The sequence below is a fragment of the Portunus trituberculatus genome, chromosome 13 (assembly GCF_017591435.1).
Source record: "Portunus trituberculatus isolate SZX2019 chromosome 13, ASM1759143v1, whole genome shotgun sequence".
NCBI lineage: Eukaryota > Metazoa > Arthropoda > Malacostraca > Decapoda > Portunidae > Portunus > Portunus trituberculatus.
Window position 1 is genome coordinate 1,926,781 of NC_059267.1, and position 20,000 is coordinate 1,946,780.

At 40.4% G+C, this 20,000-nt stretch overlaps 3 protein-coding genes across 3 annotated transcripts in view; 2 read left to right on the forward strand and 1 right to left on the reverse strand.

The window, feature by feature from the left end:
- LOC123503210 (cold and drought-regulated protein CORA-like) overlaps positions 1 to 2,053 on the forward strand; it is a 15,361-nt gene extending 13,308 nt beyond the window's left edge. Inside the window, exon 3 of the mRNA XM_045252759.1 lies at positions 820 to 2,053. Coding sequence (XP_045108694.1) covers positions 820 to 1,308 — 489 coding nt within the window. The 3' untranslated portion in view covers positions 1,309 to 2,053. The remainder of the gene's footprint in view (positions 1 to 819) is intronic.
- A 2,254-nt stretch (positions 2,054 to 4,307) lies between these two features.
- LOC123503212 (holotricin-3-like) lies at positions 4,308 to 5,740 on the forward strand. The gene is made up of 2 exons (XM_045252761.1): positions 4,308 to 4,421; positions 5,247 to 5,740. Exons 1-2 carry the CDS (start codon positions 4,368 to 4,370, stop codon positions 5,652 to 5,654), a joined length of 462 nt encoding a protein of 153 aa, XP_045108696.1. The 5' UTR covers positions 4,308 to 4,367; the 3' UTR covers positions 5,655 to 5,740.
- Positions 5,741 to 12,879: 7,139 nt separating this feature from the next.
- The window catches only part of LOC123503211 (glycine-rich cell wall structural protein 1.0-like), an 11,327-nt gene continuing 4,206 nt past the window's right edge, over positions 12,880 to 20,000 (reverse strand). The window contains exon 3 of the mRNA XM_045252760.1: positions 12,880 to 14,234. Coding sequence (XP_045108695.1) covers positions 13,467 to 14,234 — 768 coding nt within the window. The 3' untranslated portion in view covers positions 12,880 to 13,466. The remainder of the gene's footprint in view (positions 14,235 to 20,000) is intronic.

The window sequence follows — 20,000 nt, forward strand, 5'->3', positions numbered from 1 at the left end:
TAGTTTTCTGCTGATTTATCTATCTATCATCTATCTATCTATCCATTTATCTACTTACTCATCTTTTTATATCTCTATCTATCAATCTATTTATTTATCTATCTATCTATCTATCTATCTATCTATATCTATCTATTCATCTATTTATCTATCTATCTATCTATCAGTCTATCTATCTATATCAATCAGTCTGTCAATAGTTAATCATTCATTCTGTCTGTCTGTCAATGCAACTGTTTATTCATGTATTAGTTATTTATCTCTATTTCTTTATCTACCAATCTATCTATTTATCTATGTATCTATGTATCTATTTATCTATCTATTTATCTCTATCTATCTATGTATCTATCTGTCTATATGAATCCAGATCATACGAGAGCGAACCTTTCTTTCATCCTCCTTCTCCCAGATGTCTATAGAATAACAAGTCGCATCTCTTAGTCCACTCACGATCCAAGCCTCTTTGGCAAGCAGACACAGCACGGGAAGGGAATCCAATACGCTCTTGCTCCGGTACTCCCATTTTTCCTCAGTCTTCTTTCTTAGGTGTTTTTCATATGAGTTATCTGTTTTATTTCTCATCTCTCTCTCTCTCTCTCTCTCTCTCTCTCTCTCTCTCTCTCTCTCTCTCTCTCTCTTGTAGAAATTGTTTTTTTTCTTTCTTTTCGCTGTTCGTACTAATAAATGGAGGGAGGAGGAGGAGGAGGAGAAATGTAAGAAGTAGGAGGAGAAGTAGGAAGGATAATTAATAGGAGTAGGAAGCAGGAGTCATTAGAGTAAGGAGTGCGGTGAAGCTAACCCTATTTCCTGCAACAGATACTAATTGTGGCGCTGTGTTTGGCGGCAACAGTTGCTGCGTTGCCCTCACCTGACGCAGCCCCTCAGCCTGCCCCCGTGGCCCTCCCTGACCCCGCGGCTGAAGCTTCCCGCCAGTTCTACGGACACGGACACAGCCACGGACACAGCCACGGACACAGCCACGGACACAAACCTTTCTTTCAAGTTTCCTTAGGTCATCACGGTCTGAGTATTGGACACGGTCAAGGAAGCCACGGACACGGGGGTCATGGCAGCTACGGACACGGCGGTCATGGCAGCTACGGACACGGGGGTCATGGCAGCTACGGACACGGTGGACACGGGAGCTACGGACATGGCGGACACGGTAGCCACGGACTTGGTTTGCTTGGCAGTCTCCTAGGGCAGGTGAGCCACGGACACAGCTCTCATGGACACAGCTCTCACGGACACAGCGGCTACGGGGGACATCACGGTTCCAGCTTCGGACACGGACACCACCATTAAGACTGAAGACTGGACACCCGCCGCCTCACGCTCTCTTACTTCCTGAAGGAGGGAAAGTTGGAGGCTTGTGGGAAGAAAACAGGGAACAAATGAAGAATGGGAAGGTTGTACAAATTAGAGAAACTGGGAAGCTCTGAGGAGGAAAATGAAGAATGGGAAGGTTATAACGAAGAAAGCAAAGATAAATTGAGCAGATCAGAGGAAGAAAACGAAGAATAAGAAGGTTGTAACAAAGAAAACGAAGATAAAATGGAAACTCAAAGAAAGAAATGAAGCATAATGGGAATATAAGAAGAAAACGAAGAAGTGAAGAAAACAGGTTTCAAATTAGGAATGGGAAGTTTAAATGAAGAAAACGAGAGGAAGAGAGAAATGAAGAAAACAGGAACCTGCTCAAAGAAAATGAGAAATAAGTGAAGAATAAGAAGTTTATACTGAGAAAATGGAGGAAAGAAATTGAGAATCGCACTGAAGAGGAGAAAACGGGGAACTAATTCAAAGAAAACGAAGAAGAGAAACTGACAAGCGTACGCAAAGAAACTGGGAAGAAGAGGAATAGCTTAAGAAATCGTATGATGTAAAAAGAATTGTCTATCTGAAAAACTGTCGATAATTGTGTATTTATTATGTCTGTTTTTTTTTTTTTTTTTCTATTTCCTTCCGTCTGTCTGTCTATCTGTTTGTCTGTGTCTATCTTGGTATGAATGTTTCTTATAAGTCTAAATAAAGATCATGAACTCGTGAACGTCTCATTATTATTACGACCTTGTGTTCAACTCGTTCTTATCACTACCATTACTACTAGGTACCCTATAGTACTGCATAGAAAGAAAAAATAAATAAATAAAGCGATGAAAATTAATAAAATCGTTCAGTTTGTAACGAAGAACAAAAAGAACAAGGAGAACAAAAGCAACATTCGTGTGAAGGAAGCCAAAAAGTCGAGGGATAAACTGTAGACAACATCACACTCTTCTGACCAAAAAAGATGAAAGTAGCAGAACTGAGGAGCAAAACAGAAAATGAAGGTGCATGCCGTGCCGTGCCACGCCTTGCTTGCCGCTACTACTGATGATGATGATGATGATTCTTGAGTCTTCTAGCAAAATACGATAAATGACAAGTAGATAAAAGGATGTAAAAAAAAAAATCTTAAGAATGTAAAAGTAAATGAAAGAAAGCATGATAAGAATGAACAGGCAGAATAGACAGATAGCTAAATAACTTACAAAATAAATAGATAGCTTAACAGAACTAACACCAAAACAAAACAAAAGGGAAGTGATGTGCGGCCTTTGCTTGCCTCTATCCATTGCCACCAGCTGTGATCATAACAATATTCTGACCACACACACACACACACACACACACACACACACACACATGCCATACGTGTTACTCAGAGTCAAATCAAGATCCGGAAAATACAGGCGTACATATGGAGGGGGTGTCGTAGTGGATAAGGTGGTGAGCGTAGGATCGGGCAGACGTCAATGCGTAGGATGGAATCCCAACACGTGCATCCTTGAAACTTTGCCATTTGTGGAGTGGTTTAAAGTTACCTACATGTCACCATGATACCCAGGTTCTAAGTGGAGGTTGTGATTTTTTACACCAAAGATGCGCTTGGGTGGTGATATGGGCCCTAATTTGGGTACCACTATAAATAAAATTACCTGCGTCGCTAATGGGTGGAAGCTGAATCGTTTCCTATACCCATTAAGTGAACTTACAGGCGCTATAGGCCATAACATAGGAAAAAAAAAACTTTCCCCTGGTATTCCCTGTGTATATTCAAATGAGTGTTAGACTGATCATGGTGTGCTGTTGATGTCATTATTCTTTGATTGACTTGAATGGTCTACAGCAGAGAAATGTGTGATGGGTGTGGAAGGAAAAGTGATAGGATGATGATTGTTAATGGTATATATGATAGTAGTTGTAAAGACGCTAAAAAGAAAGGAAGAGAGAAATAAAAATAGATAGTTGTGTGATTGAATGGATGTATAATGGCTGTAGTTGTTAATGGAAGATGCAGAAATGAAAATGTATATCAAGAATGACGAAGATAGATAAATAGACAGACAGATAGATAGGTAGGTAGGTAGGTAGATAGACAGGTAAACAGATAGATAGACAAAGAAATCGATTGCAAAAAACATGGATAAATGAATAGATAGATAGTAAATAGACAGGGATCATTATATAAACAAACAGACTGAGAACAAAAAAACAGATACAGAAATTGAAGAAATAAAAAAAGAAAAGAAAAGGATTGGTACAAGATTTCCTGCCATTACACTGCCAGGGAAATCGAACAGTGCAGAATATAGGTTGCTCGGACAGACTGGGACCAAATACCCAACTACAGAAGAGTTCATGAGTTCAAACACACCAAGCTGGTCCGTCCTTGAAATGTAGCTAAATTCGCTGCCAAGGTCATCTCTGTTTGCTTTTGCGTAAAACAAGAACAAGAACAACAACAACAACAACATATTCGAAAGAGATAAAGAAACTGATGAAATGCTTAGATAAAACGTGAAAAGAAAGAAAGAAGTAGAGGAATGAAACAAGAATTAAGAGGAAGAAAGAAGAAGGATATAAACATAATGAAAAAATGAAGGAACAAGAGATGCACGCGTCGTGATGACCAACACACACACACACACACACACACACACACACACACACACACACACACACACACACACAAGGTAAAATATCTAACAAATTCACGGAAGCACTGAAGGCGCCACCAAACACACCATTACCTCAACCACCGCCAATAATAGCGCAAACCAACGCGGAAGAAGGGAGGAAAACAAGAAAACGAAGCAGTAAACAAAGACATATACAAAATAAAATAAAATACAAAAAAGTTACCGGTCATGGAGGAGGAAGGAAGATGGGATGAAGAAAACGAGCGTAAGCAAGGCTACGCTAGTGGGAAAACCTACTAAGCAACTTTTTTTTTTTTTTTTTTATCTTGCCCAACCCCCTTTAAGCATCCTGGTGCTCTGCTGTCCCTCCCTCCCACCCTCTCTACTGGCCTGGTATATATGCGGTACGGTCGTCAGCGAGCCACAGACGGTATCCTAGCAGCGATGAAGCAGGTATGTGTCCAACCACTGCTCCTGTCTTGTTCTTTTTTATTACTCTTACTATTACTAATGCTGTTCTTCATGTCTGTAGCTCTTGTGTTGGAGTGACTATTTTTTTCATCTGTCTTAAATAGTTCTTGCTTTATTGTGTTTGTATTTCTTACGCTTTTTTTTATTTTCTCAGGGCAAAGTATGTAGCATTCTCTCTCTCTCTCTCTCTCTCTCTCTCTCTCTCTCTCTCTCTCTCTCTCTCTCTCTCTCTCTCTCTGTTTTTTACTTGGTGGTACCTTTGACGCAACTCTTCTTTTTTTATTTTCCACGTTTCAGTTTACAGTGGTGGTTTTCTTGCTCTATGTAGTGAAAAGTTCGTTGTTCCCTTATCTTTTTTTCTTACCTTGGTGTCTTTTTCATATATTGCCTGTTTCTTTCCTCCATTAATTGCTAATAATTTTTTCCCCTCCCTCCTGGCGTAGTTTAGTAATTTCTTTCTGTGTTTTTGCTACGAATCCTCTTTTCTTTCTTCCTTTAGTCCATAGGAGCCCTAATTATCAAGCTATATGAACCAACTACGAATATTTGAGTACTCGTTATTCCTCCTTTCCTCAGTGACTATTTTTTTTTCCTCCTCCCTCTTGACGTAGTTTAATTGTTTCTTGTCTCTTGTCAGGAATCCTCTTTTCTTTCATCCTATAGTCCATAAAAGACTCTAATTATCAAGCTACATGAATCAACTATGAATAATTGACTACTCGCTATTGTGCTGTTGTTGAGTATAGAAAATGCAACGTTAGTAAGCTTCTCAAACCAGTCTTTCATGTTACGCTTTCTCTCCAACAGTTCACTATAGCCATTGTGTTCATCGGGGTGCTGGCCCTGTGTGCGGCCCTCCCTGCCCCAGATCCAGAGCCCCTCCCAGTGCCCCTCCCCGCCGCCCTGCCAGAGCCCCATGACGATTTCGGTTTCGGCGGAGGTAGAGGAAGAGGAAGGGGAGGGGACAGGAAAAGGTTCCGAGGAAGATTTAGAGGTCGAGGAGGAAACAGGTTTGGTCACCATGACGACCACCATGATGACCACTTCGGTGGTGGCCACGGCTTCGGCGGCGGCCACGGCTTCGGCGGCGGCGGTCATGGCTTCGGCGGCGGCCACGGCTTCGGCGGCGGCCACGGCTTCGGCGGACACGGTTCTCCTCACGCCCACATTTCTCTTGGACAAGGCGGTCTGGGCTTCCTCATCCACCGCCACTAACACTCAATGACGCCCCGATTGTGACTCTATATACCACAAATTCTTGTCTATACGTCTGTTTCTAATAAATGAGATAATGTCTTGAATATAAACTTATTTTTCATCCTAAGCATTGTCTCATGATTAATTAATGGAGTAGTTAGTCAGTCAGTAAACAAGTTAGATAATTAGACAGGTATGTAGATAGATGGACTAATAGGACAGATAGACAGGTAAATAAACAGACAGTCAGACAGAACATTAGATTGTTGATTTAGTAACAACAACGACAGCAACAACAACAACAACAACAACAACAACAACAACAACAACAACAACAACAACAAAACAAGAGCAAATAGTACTACTGCTACTATAAAAGAAAAAAAATAAAGAATGAAAAAAAAAAAAAACACCAGAGAAGTTACTTAGCATTAAATCATCAAATATTTTCCTCTGGAGCGGCAACCTGTTTTACTCTCTCTCTCTCTCTCTCTCTCTCTCTCTCTCTCTCTCTCTCTCTCTCTCTCTCTCTCTCTCTCTCTCTCTGTATACATTAATGCAACAATAACCTTACCACTCACTCACTCACTCTCTCAATCACTCTCTCTCTCTCTCTCTCTCTCTCTCTCTCTCTCTCTCTCTCACCACGAGTAATATCTTGAAGCTAATAACATCCTTTCAGTGATATTGTGGCAGTAGCCTTCGAGTGTCGCTAAGAATACACCAGCAAACACCACAAACCTGACTCATGCTGCTTGGAATGGAACTGAAACGTATTACTTGTGGTTTGTCTAATCGTTGCATCCTTCTTATGATTTTTTTTTTTTGTTCAGTAATTGCGTCCCCATTTGTTGAAGGTAAAAGAAACTGCAGCAAAGGAAATGCCAAACTGAATAATATAATAATGGATAGATTATTTGTTATTCTTATATAATGAAGAATAAGTAGCGTAAGGAGGCATGAAATGGGAAAGTATGATATAACATTTTCTTTTATCATTGAAAGTTACTGATAATGTGATGTATGTAATCTCAATCCGACATAAGTAGTAATCTTGTCGGAAGTCAGGACAACACTTTCGAACACAAATACTGGTAACACTCCTTCCCATTGTTTCAGGTCGGCCAGTAAAGCAGAAAATATATTACCTCCACTCTGCGTGACAAATCCCCGCCACTTCCACCACACAAGTAATCAAAAATAAAATGAGATTATGGATGGAAGAATTTCATTGGTGAGTAAACAAAGACTACTACTACTACTACTACTACTACTACTACTACTACTACTACTACTACTACTACTACTACTACTACTACTGCTGCTGCTGCTGCTGCTGCTACTACTATTATTGCTGCTGCTGCTACTACTACTACTACTACTACTACTACTACTACTACTACTACTACTACTACTACTACTACTACTACTATTACTACAACTCGTACGCACCTAACACAATAGAAAAAAAAAACAACAACAACAACTGAGGCGACATGTAAACGAACACGTAGAGACTAAATTTACGTGAAATTATGCCATGTCAACACATCAGGACAACGACAACAACACGACAGCAAGAACAACTGAGAGAAAACTGTCATAAAGCAGCCAATGATAATAATAATAATAGTAATAATAATGATAATAATAATAATGATAATAATAATAATGATAATAATAATAATAATAATAATAATAAAACAAAGTAGAGTAGAATAGAGATCAAACACGAGTATTCTAAACACACTTAACAAAGAAATAGAGTAAATATTAGAGAAAAACAACTTAAAAAAAATACATACACACTTATAAAAAAAGATCAATGATATATAATCTATAAAACACAAATGAACGGAAGAGTGAAATGTGCAAAGAGAAATACTAAGTCACTCCAACACATCCGAACACCAGGCAACAACAAGGTTCACACGTGGTCGGGCAGAGTGACAGAGAAGCTCATTCTTTTTATTAGGTTTTGTTAAATTTTTTGCTTCTGTGGAGTTCTTAACCGACGCTGCGAGAGGTGCTGGGATACCTGAAGGCCCGGGGAAGGCGTGAGTGGCTTAGAGTGAAGGGAAAAGATGAAAATGAAGGACGTGAAGTGAATGGAGGAGGAAGGCAGTGGTGTGCTTCAAGGTCATCAGTCTTAAAATTTATCTTATTAACTTGCACAGGAAGGAAAGAAGTTTGTCTGTCTGTCTGTCTGTCTGCTTGTGGGTAAGTGTTTCATACTCTGTTTATATTTTTCTTTGCTAAATTTGTACATTTGTTACTTTATTGATCGATCATTATTTTATTTATTTATGGAAATGTGTCAAAATTTTATGACGTTGAAATTATGAAGATGCTGTTTCCTGAAAATTAATAGTTTTTATATGGTTAGGACTATTTTTTATTGTATTTATATATCTGCATCTTTTTATTTTTTTATTTATTTATTTATTTTTAAGTTATGTTCATGAATCGAGTGTGGTGGGCCGGTGGCAGTAAGAACGTTTCTCTCAAGGCTACAGTAGTGACGTTCCACAAAGTTAGTATAGTAGCAGTGACTCAGGCATCCAAGGTCACTGCAGCTGTGTATTTGTAAGGTGTGTCGAAATTATACTAGTAACTTGCATTACTACATTCTATCAAGCTTTAATGAGCCGTCATAGTGGTAGTGGCGTTCATCAAGGCTAGGATAGTAAAAATGACTCAGTTTTTCAAGGTCAATGTTGGCTATGCAGCATATAACCTGTTTTTGTAAGGTGTGTCTCGAAGTAGTACTGTAAGCATGCACCACATCACTCTATCAGACTTAAGGAAGTGCTAAAGTACTTAGTGGTGTTATTCAAGACTTGATTAGTTGAAGTCACTGAAATTTTTCAAGATCAGCGTAGACTAACTTGTTTTTGTAAGATGTAGCACTGGAGACCTGCACCACATCACTCTATCAAACTTACAGAAGCATCATAGTACTTAGTGGTGTTAGTCAAGGCTAGATTAGTAGAAGTGACTAAATTTTTACAAGGTCAGTGTTGGTTATGCAGCATATAACCTGTTTTTGTAAGGTATGTCTTGATGTAGTACTCTGAACCTGCACCACATCACTCTTTCAAACTTAAGGAAGTGTATAGTACTTAGGCTAGATTAGTAGAAGTCACTCAATTTCTCAAGGTCAGAGTAAGCTATGACTTGATTTTTTTTTGTAATTTTTTTTCTTGAAGTATTACTGGAAACCTGCACCACATCATTCTATCAAACTTAAGACGTCATAATAGTTACTGGCGTTTTTCAAGGCTGGATTAGTACAGTGATTTGGTTTTCTCAGTGTAGCATGAGACTTTTTTTATGGTCAGTGTAGCATGTGACTTTTTTCCCCAACCCCGCCCCCCCCAAAAAAAAAAGGGACAAATGTCTTGAAACCTCTTAAATGTTAGAGGGGAAGGCTGGCCCAGGGCAACATCAAATGAAAAAAAAAATGCAAGCGTACAGTTAGCAAGATCAGAAGAGCAGTAAGCATGAAATTAGCGATAGAAGATAACAAGATACACAACATTTCGGCGGTGTGAAAGAGGCTGAAGACAGTCAGTCAGAGGGGAGAACATTAATATATTTATGATCGATACCGAGAGAGCATTCTGGCTTGGGGACATTTATGGTTCCCTCCCCAAAAGGGGACTCCGAGGCTGGTATTGGAGTCGCCATTTTTGTATTTATTTATTTTTCATTTTAAGTGAAGGGTGTCGGTGTGTGTGTAGTAAGTGGATGTAGTTTTGTATGAAGGAGGAGAGTTGCCTTTAAAGGGTAGGCTATGACTGTTCAGCGAATTCACAACTATTATAACTGTAATTGTAAATTCATAGTGCCCCCTGAACTAGGACATGCCAGAAGTTGCCAGACAAGAACTGGTCTAGACCAGAAGTGGTCAGACCATAACTGCTCTAGACAAGAACTGGTCAGACCAGATTGGTTCAGACCAGAAGTAGTCAGACCAGATTGGACCAGACCAGAAGAGGTCAGACCAGAACTGGTCCAAACTAGAACTGGTCAGACCAGAAAAGGTCCAGATTAGAAATAGTGCTTTATTTTCAGATTAGAACGAGTGCTATTGTTGTAAGGTATATCTTGAATTAGCACTAGAAACTTGCACTACATCACTTTATCGAACTTAAAGGAGACGTCACTAGGCTACATTAGTGCAATGATTTGGGTTCCCAAGGTCAGTGTAGGTGGCTTTAAAAGAAGATTATAGATAAATTTATAGATGAGGATGATGGATGAAATTAAGTAGCTTTGCTCATACAGGGAGTGCCATGTGTAGGCCTGACATCCTCTTGCAGCTTCCCTTTTTTCTTACGTTCATATACCTGTGTTCTGGATGGCGCCACACACGACCCTCCTCCTCCAACCGTTTCCATCCCTCGCATCTTCCGGTGTGACTTGCAACCCTTTCCAGCCCAACAGTAATTAAATCCCTCACTTCACTCTCTCTAAAGCTACTTGGGGACATCAATAAGTCAGTGTAGCAAGTATAGCTCGTTTTCAAGGTTATTTATGGCACGTGGGGCTGTTTATTATGCAAGTGTGTGGCGGTGATATGTCTTGCTTCACCACCATCACCACCGCCACCACCAGCGCCACCACACCCCTCTCCACCCTTCCGGCACTTTATTTTATTTCCTTTTACATCAATCATTCCTTGTTGCTTAACTCTTTATAATTTGATACGTTGGTTGCGTTACATATCGAGATGCCAGGTGGAGCCAGAAAGGTGATTTGTTGTAATAAAGCGTTTAATATTATGCCTGGTTTGCTCTCTCTCTCTCTCTCTCTCTCTCTCTCTCTCTCTCTCTCTCTCTCTCTCTCTCTCTCTCTCTCTCTCTCTCTTTTCTTTCTTTCTTTCTTTCTTTCTTTCTTTCTTTCTTTCTTTCTTTCTTTCTTTCTCTCTCTCTCTCTCTCTCTCTCTCTCTCTCTCTCTCTCTCTCTCTCTCTCTCTCTCTCTCTCTCTCTCTCTCTCTCTCTCTCTTTCTTTCTTTCTTTCTTTCTTTCTTTCTTTCTTTCTTTCTTTCTTTCTTTCTCTCTCTCTCTCTCTCTCTCTCTCTCTCTCTCTCTCTCTCTCTCTCTCTCTCTCTCTCTCTCTCTCTCTCTCTCTCTCTCTCTCTCTCTCTCTCTCTCTCTTGCTGGTATTTTCATCATAGCAACTCGTCGATATTAACGTTTTTATTTTGATTCATCTTTTTTTTTTTTCTATCGTAAGGAGATGAGGTGGATCCGGCTGTTGGAGGAATGTCTGGTGGTCTTGTATTTATTATTATTATTTTTTTATAGACGTTCTTTATTTTGTCTATTTTTTCCCGTTTTTCCTAATTTGCTTCTAATACCGGATACATTTATAAGGCTGCACAAAACCGACCTCTGCATCAACAACAGCAACAGCAACTACAACTACAACAACAACAACAACAACAACAACATAGTGCATTTACTTTGAAGGCAATCAGATTTTTTTTTTTGCCTTATTTTGTATTTGTGTGTGTGTGTGTGTGTGTGTGTGTGTGTGTGTGTGTGTGTGTGTGTGTGTGTGTGTGTGTGTGTGTGTGTAAGTGCGTCATTCAGTGTAGTACAACCTACAATCTTCTGAGTCAAGGCTGAAGTCATTGCGCAGTCTGATCAAACAAGTGCAATCCAACATTCCTACAAAATACCTCTCCACGCCTTCTGCTGCGCCTGCGTCGTGTCTTTGCCCGATAGAGAAGAGTAGTGGGGGTGTAGGAGGCGACAGTACTAGGAATGTTTACTTTTATTTCATTTATTTATTTAGTTCAAGAGATACAGAATGTTGCAGCGTCTTTATGTGGGAAGATTAAGACGATAGGAAGTAAAACGAGTATAAATAATCGCTTTTTTATTAGTATGTGCAGAATTATTTCACTCATTAGCGAGGGAAGGATAAAAGACATGACAGCTGTGAATATTGTCGTTTTGAGTAGTTAGGACGATGAGAAGTAAAACGAGTATAGGTAATTGCCTTTTTAATAACGTTGTGCAAAATTATTTAACTCATTAGCAAGAGAAGGATTAGAGACATGACAGGCTGTGAATTTTGTCCTTTTTTTTTTATACCGTGTTCTTTTGAGTAATTTGTGATGTATTAAGATGATGAGAAGTAAAAACGAGTATAGATAATTGCTTTTGATTAGTTTGTGTAGAATTTTTTTTAACTCATTAGCGAGGGAATGGTTAGAGACATGACAGGCTGTGAATATTGTGCTGTTGAATAGTTTGTTTGTGATGTGGTGTGGAATGATTCACTGTTTTCCCCTTAGTGTGAGATAGTGAAGGGGTGATTCAGTTGATGGGCGAGGAAAGAGCGATAAGGCGGTAAGGAAACAAGGTGACCAAATGTTCTTATCTTTTTTTTTTCTAATTTAGTGAGATGTAGTGCTGAATTATTTGAACCAACTTGAGAATTATAATTTTTTTTTCCATCAATTTATTCTTAATACGTGACAAAACCAATGCTCCTCAACCACCACCACCACCACCACCACCAATAAAAGGGCAGGGATAACTACACTAATTAGAATTCCGCTCCTCTTTATTCATTTATTTCTGAGAGGATACACAAGATACAGGACAGATGACTCCAGAAGCGTGAAAAGTCCACATGGTATATATATAAAAAATAAAAGTATCAACCACCACCACCGTTTCTTTGAGCCATTACCACCAGTGTCCACAGCTCAGACTTACTCTCACATCTTTCTTGTCTTGTCAACTTCCAACAGGCTACAGATTTTTTTTTATTTTTTAACTATTTACACCATGTGGAGTTTTCACGGGAATTTCTGGGCTAAAGGGGATACTTTTTATGGGGTACCTTCTATCTCAAAGCCCACCCGCTAGGAAACCGTTACCCCGAGTGAGGAAGCCCAGCCTACACTCGGACCGTGGACAGGATTCGAACCCGTGTGTTTGGAGATCCCTCGGACACCAAAGCACGCATGGTTCCACTGTACCACGGCGGCCCCTTTTGTGTGTGTGTGTGTGTGTGTGTGTGTGTGTGAGAGCAGCAGTATTATTATTTGTGTGTGTGTGTGTGTGTGTGTGTGTGTGTGTGTGTGTGTGTGTGTGTGTGTGTGTGTGTTGTCAACTTCCAACAGGCTACATAATTTTCAAGAGTGTTTTCATTGATTCTCTTTTTTTTTATGTATTTTTTTGAGCCAATGAAAGGACAGGGGGGTAACAAAACCAAGTGTTATGATGCTCTTTCCACTCATTTATTTCTGCCATACAAAAAAACATACCAGATTGACAATACTAGTGCTTCTCAGCCACCCTCAGAATCATGAACTCAATTAAACCAGATAATTATGTGTATTTTTTTTATCGAATTTGTTGTCATATTTTTTCAGATTGGAATGATTTTGAAGGTGGTTTTAGGTTTTAGGAGCAAGGAAGACTAAATTAAAGGTCTCTGAACTTGAAAACATTCGCTTGATGATCTTTTAAAGAATAAGAGACGTCAATTAAATTTAAAAGGCTAGTATGGAGAACCTTTAAAAAGTAAGGTACGTTGTTTTAAAGGTCACTGGACTTTAAAGGGCTCGTTTGCGGGCGTTTAAAGAGTGATGTACTGATTAAAGGTCTCTGGATTTTAAATGGCTTGCTTGCCGGGTTGTCCTTGGCAACGACCTTAGTTTAGATTTTAAAAGGCTTGTTTTGGGTCTTTAAATAGTAAAACACTTGAGTTAAAGGTCAATTTGGGCTTTAAGGAGCTTGATCTCGGATTAAGGGACGGTAGGTAAAGGTCGTTGGATGTTAAAGGGCTTGCCTCGGTGACCTTTAATTGTAACGACCGTAGGGGAAGGGACGCTTGCCGCCAAATCCTCTGTTACCGAAGTCCCCGTGGCCGAAACCCCCGTGGAAGTCACCGTAAGGGTTCCCGCCCCCGAGGTGATAGGATCCAATGTTCCTCTCAGCACTGTTGAACCTGTAGCCGCCATACACACCAGGTCCGCTATACACACCAGGTCCGCTATACACACCAGGTCCTTCATACACAGGTCCGCTATACACACCAGTGCCAGTGAAGCCAGGAGTGCCAGTGAAGCCATGGGTGCCAGTGAAGCCAGGAGTGCCAGTAAAGACAGCAGTTCCAGTATAACCAGTGCCAAAGCCTCCAATGCCCTGAGTGCCTTGAATCCCATGAGTGCCAGATCCTCCGTAGATAGTGCCAAGAGACCCGAGGCTGGAGGTGTAAGGAGTGCCAGTGAGAGTGCCGTAGTAATTGTCATATTCATTGCTGGTGTAGCCAAGACCACTCCCCAGACCAGTGCCGAGGCTAGTCCCAACTGTCTTCACGATGTACTTAGTGCCAACGTTGCCGCCACTAACGCTGTAACTGCTTCTAGGGGACACTCCATAGTACTCGTCACTCTCAAGGCTTTCCAGGCTGTCGTAGCGGCTGTAGCGGTAGTCAGGCTTTGGAGCAGGCTTGGGGGCGGGGTCAGGCTTGGCGGCAGGGGCAGGGGCAGGGGCGGCGACAGGACTTGGTTCGGGCTCTGCAGCAGTTAGCGCCAGGAGGGCAACGGTGATGGTGAGAAGCAGCATCTGTGAGGGAGAGACTTGTGGTGAAAGGCGTTGCTCTCTCACCTCGACTGTTTTCAAAGGCCACAGGTAACTAGCTCCGTTCTCAAGACTGTTTCTCATGTTAATTCCGTGCAAATATTATTAATCTCACAAAAATGCTAAAACTTCCTTAAAAACCCGTGTCGCTTCAACTTCATGCGTGTTAGTTAATCTATTCACGGTAAGAAGAGGAAAGGTGTGTCAGAGAGGAAAGATGTGCAAAAACCCTTGACTGAAAAATGCAACCAGATGAAAAATGTAGCGAATGTCTTTACAATGGAATGTTACTGCGTGTATGTGCATGTATGTGAATGTTAGTTAATCCACGTTAAGGAATAAAGAAATGAGTTAATGATGTGCTGAAATTCTCACTTAAAAACATAACCACAAGTACAAAGATAGCAAGACGTACGTAGGTAATCAAGGACAGTGTAGTACGTATTAGCATGGCCACGGACCGTACGAGAATAATCAATCCACAATTTTACAACTATAGTAGAATTGTAAAAGTGTTTGTGGTTTGTTAAAGTGTATGGGGGCGTGACTACTTTACTGTGTGTGTGTGTGTGTGTGTGTGTGTGTGTGTGTGTGTGTGTGTGTGTGTGTGTGTGTGTGTGTGTGTGTGTGTGTGTGTGTGAGGAGTTCTTACCTTGCTTTGTGGTGCCTCAAGTGTGGTGCTGTTTCACCGTGGCGCTGCATGCTATATACTCCGTGACTGCCAAGAGGAAGCACCACAGGAAGAGGAGGAGGAGGAGGAGGAGGAGGAGGAGGAGGAGGAGGAGTTGCTCGATTAAGAGTCAAATTCCCGAAATCCGGTCGTTAGAAATATGACAGTCAAGGTCGTGAGTTTGTGGCCTGATTGTGGCACCTTTGCGTGCGCGCGCGTGTATGTGTGTGTGTGTGTGTGTGTGTGTGTGTGTGTGTGTGTGTGTGTGTGTGTGTGTGTGTGTGTGTGTGTGTGTGTGTGTGAAACTTAGCCTCACTTTTATCTCACTTGATTTTACCTTACCTTACCTAACCTAACCTAACCTAACCTAACCTAACCTAACCTAACCTAACCTAACCTAACTTAACCTAACCTAACCTAACCTAACCTAACCTAACCCAACCCAACCCAACCCAACCAACCCAACCCAACCATACCCAACCCAACCTTCACTCACTATAGACAACACCTAACATTATCTACACCAATCAAACACACCTGTAACACTACCACAACACACCACCACAACACACCACATACACCTGCACCCACCCATAGACCCTCCCCCAACACACCTGTCTACCCAACACACCTACACAATACACCCACACCTGCAAAACGCTCACGCATCATACCTGGTCTAGTTAACACACCTTCAAGACACCCAGGTCAGTAACTTCCATATGACCTTCAAATATTCAATAGGAACATTCCCTTTATGTGTGTGTGTGTGTGTGTGTGTGTGTGTGTGTGTGTGTGTGTGTGTGTGTGTGTGTGTGTGTGTCTGTGTGTGTGTGTGTATGTGTTTTTTACCTTCGTCAGTAGAGCGTGATGGACTGTGAGGTAAAGATGCGTGGTGTGTGAGGATGTTCTAATGGAGGAGGAGGAGGAGGAGGAGGAGGAGGAGGAGGAGGAGGAGGAGGAGGAGGAGGAGGAGGAGGAGGAGGAGAGGGGAGAGAAGATGGGAAGGGACATGGAGAAAGAAAAAGGACTAGGAGGAGGAGGAGGAGGAAGAGGAGGAGGAGGAGGAGGAGGAGGAGGAGGAGGAGGAGGAGGAGGAGGAGGAGGAGGAGGAGGAGAAGAAGAAGGAGAAGGAGAAGGGAGGAAAGAAGGAAGGAAGGAAAGGGCACAAAATGACAAGCAAGAGAAGATCAAGGAAGGAATAATGATGAGAGAAGAGGGAGGAGAAGGAAGAAGAGAACGAGAAGAAGAAGAAGAATAAAGAGGACTAAGACGAAGGAGGAAAAAAAATCGAAGAAGAAGAAGAAGAAGAAGAAGAAGAAGAAGAAGAAGAAGAAGAAGAAGAAGAAGAAGAGGAAGATGTTTGACCATTAGGAGTATCTTTTCACCGTAATTGCGTTGGGGACTCCCTGGACCTCCCCCGTCTCCCCCCCCAAAAAGGATTCCTGGGTTGAAGGAGAGGACACGAGAACGGAGAAGGAGGAGGAGGAGGAGGAGGAGGAGGAGGAGGAGGCGTGGCAGGAAGGAGTGTGGTAATGGTTAGTTAGCAGAAAGGAAATCGTGTGTGTGTGTGTGTGTGTGTGTGTGTGTGTGTGTGTGTGTGTGTGTGTGTGTGTTCATAAAAAAAAAATGGCAAGATTAAACAGACAAGCCTCTCATTTCACTCACTAATGTTACTAATACCTTAATTACAAACACCGTAACACAAATTAGGAGTATTAACTCAAATAGCGTGTGCGTGTGTGCGTGTGCGTGTGCGTGTGCGTGCGTGTGTAGGTAGAGTGGCAAAGCTCAGGTGTGCCAGGGACGAGAGACAGGTTAATTACTTATTCCCCACAATTTGCCTCTCTCCCCTCCACCCTCCCTCTTGCTTGTGCCTCCCCTATTCCTTCCCCATCCCATTAAAAAAAATGTGGGGAGGCGGTGAAAAAATATTTACCGCGTGAGAGAGAGAGAGAGAGAGAGAGAGAGAGAGAGAGAGAGAGAGAGAGAGAGAGAGAGAGAGAGAGAAAATATGTGGACTACTACTACTACTACTACTACTACTACTACTACTACTACTACTACTACTACTACTACTACTACTACTACTACTACTACTACTACTACTGTACTACTACTACTACTACTACTACTACTACTACTACTACTACTACTACTACTACTACTACTACTACTACTACTACTACTACTACTACTACTGTGACTCCAGGGACTGACTGACCAAGGACAAAATAACAAAAAAAGACAAAAAAAGAAAAAAGAAAAAAAGAGCCTTAGAAAACAAAGCAGCATAAATAAAGAAAAAAAAAAAAGAAGGAAAATAACAGCTTGGGAGTTCCACAAGGAAGGCAGGTGAGCTGAGTTGGCGAGACTTCGTGATGTGCGTTGATTATCTACTGCAGGTGTGTGTGCGTGTGTCAGGTGTGGGACAGAGACGTGCATGGGGCGTGGCAGGACAAGAGGGGTGTATACTGAGGAATTTTTTTTGGGTGGGGGGTTGACAGTGGACAGAAGAAAAGAAAACGGAAGAAGGAAGTTGAAGTAACCATACAGAAATTTTTCCCCAGATGTTCCGATAAGAAAATAGAAAAGTAAATAAAAAAGTAACAAATTTGATAATGAACTATAAAAAAAAAGTAAAATTCCTGAGGTTTTCGTAGTTTACATAATAAAAAGCCGAGTGTAGGTAGGGCTTCCTCACTCTGGGCAATGGAGGTACCACAAGAAGTATTCCCAGTAGCCCATAAGATTCCCGTGAAAAGCCCACATGGTATAAATAAACAAAAAAAAAAAAGTTAAATGTCAAAAAAAGACCAGTTGGAAAAGTTACATATGCTTGAGGTTTCAAAGATTTTATTGAATATTCTTACAGTTCAGGTAATGTAAATAAATAAAACAGAGATAAGAATGAGTCATATATAAAAAAAAAAGTTCAATATTCTAGTGATTTTTAAGATTTTATTGAGTAGTTTTACAGTTTAGGTAATATTGGCGAACAGAACAGAGATAAAAACGAGTGATATGAAAATAAAAAGTTGAATATTCTAGTAGTTTTTCAAGATTTTATTGTATTTTTTCTTATAGTTTAGATAATACCTATTGACAAACAGAATAGAGATAATAACAAGTGATATATAAAAAAAGTGGAGTATTATGATAGTTTTTTAAGATTTTATTGTATTTTCTTATAGTTTAAGTATTTATTAATGATATTTAAATTGTATCTATCTAAGGAAGGTAAAGCAGGGATATTCAATGCAAGGGAACGAGTTTTAGATAAGATACTGAATTATTTTGAAGTTTAAAATTCTTACATTAGAAATTCGTATATATTTAGAATTTATGTTAATGTGTTTTGTTGTAAATTTCTTACTTATTTTTATGTGTTTGTTTTGTTTTATTTTGTTTTATTTCTTTATTTCTTTATTTCTTTCTTTTTTTCGTATTATTGTCTTGTTTTTTGTGTTTCTTCAATCCCAAGATTCTTTGTTATTTGAGTTTCGTTTATTTGTATTTTCGTTAATTCTGCTCAGCGATCGTGTCACTACTACTACTACTACTACTACTACTACTACTACTACTACTACTACTACTACTACTACTACTACTACTACTACTACTACTACTACTACTAACGGGAATTCACAACATTTCAAAACGCTAATGACAAACACTCACTCGAAGCCTACCCACACCTCACCCACTCCCAACCCACCCACGCCCTCAGGAAAAGCCTTGAATCTGACCCACATCCGACCTAGCGTGAAGTCATCCTGTTTAGATTTAGTGTATCCTTGCATCTTTCCGTTTTTTGTAGTGAGTGTGCCTGTGTACGATAATTACCATTCTTTTTTCTTTTCTATTTTTTTGCCTACTATAATCAGCACCATTGCAACGCCCCGCCCGAGGAAGATAGACGTAATGAATGTAGAATGATAAATGTACAATAGTTTATGTATATGTAATGTGTGGCTGATATATTATGTACAGTTAAGTTTTTATAATCCTTTTTTTGAAATTATATATATCTTGTTTAAGTTTGAGGTAGAAGTGTTTTGAGTATTGGAATATAAAGAGGAAGACGAGGAGGAGGAGGAGGAGGAGGAGGAGCTGGAGGAGGAGGAGGAGGAAGAGGAGGAGAATTGAATGAAGAGAGATGGGATGAATAAAATGAAGATAGAATGAGGAAGAAGATTGAATGAAGGAAATGAAGATAAGGGAGAAGAAGAGAGGGAGACAATAAGAAAGAGGATGAAGATAGATAGATAGATAGATACAGAGAGAGAGAGAGAGAGAGAGAGAGAGAGAGAGAGAGAGAGAGAGAGAGAGAGAGATTAAATAAACATGATAAAGGAGGAAGCAAAAACAATGATAACAGAGAAAGAGAATGAGAAGAAACATGAGTTAAGAGATAAGAAACCTTAACAACAAAGAACAATAATAACAAGAGAGATAAGAAATAGATAAGGTAGAATAAGAAAAGAGAGAAAATGAATGCTTGGATGAAAGAGAAAACGGAGGAGACAGGAACGAATAAGGTAAAGGAATGCAAAGGATAGGAAATCAATACCTAGGAACTGCGTATACATGAGTCCTATACGATTCTGGAGGGAGTACTTTATATAATGAATAACTGGAGGGATAAACATGAATGGAATTGTATTACTAAGCGTTATTCACTCAAGAAATACTGAAACACTCTTGTGCACCGCCGATTACCTTCAAAGCACTCTTAATTAATCCTGGCCATTAATCTGACCTTCATAGACCTTTCCTAATAGTCAATAAAATCGTCTAATACTAAAGATTCAGGGTAAAAATGCATTCCAGTACTGATGGGGAGTGATTCAGGATTCCAAGGGTGTTTCTACGCTTCTAGTGGCAGATTAACAAGATTGCTACATGACTTACTGGAGAAACACTCTTGAGAACACGGCTGATAATTTCTCCAGCCTTTGAAAATAGTCGCGGTGATAAAGCAAGGTGTTTCGTGATTCTCTCTCTCTCTCTCTCTCTCTCTCTCTCTCTCTCTCTCTCTCTCTCTCTCTCTCTCTTTCTCTCAAGTACAAGCACACCGA

Excerpts from the sequence above, each read along its gene's own strand:
- LOC123503212 (XM_045252761.1), top strand. The coding sequence starts at position 4,368 with ATGCGGTACGGTCGTCAGCGAGCCACAGACGGTATCCTAGCAGCGATG. Across the intron at positions 4,422-5,246 it reads TCCTAGCAGCGATGAAGCAG|TTCACTATAGCCATTGTGTT; the intron begins GTATGTGTCCAA and ends TCTCTCCAACAG.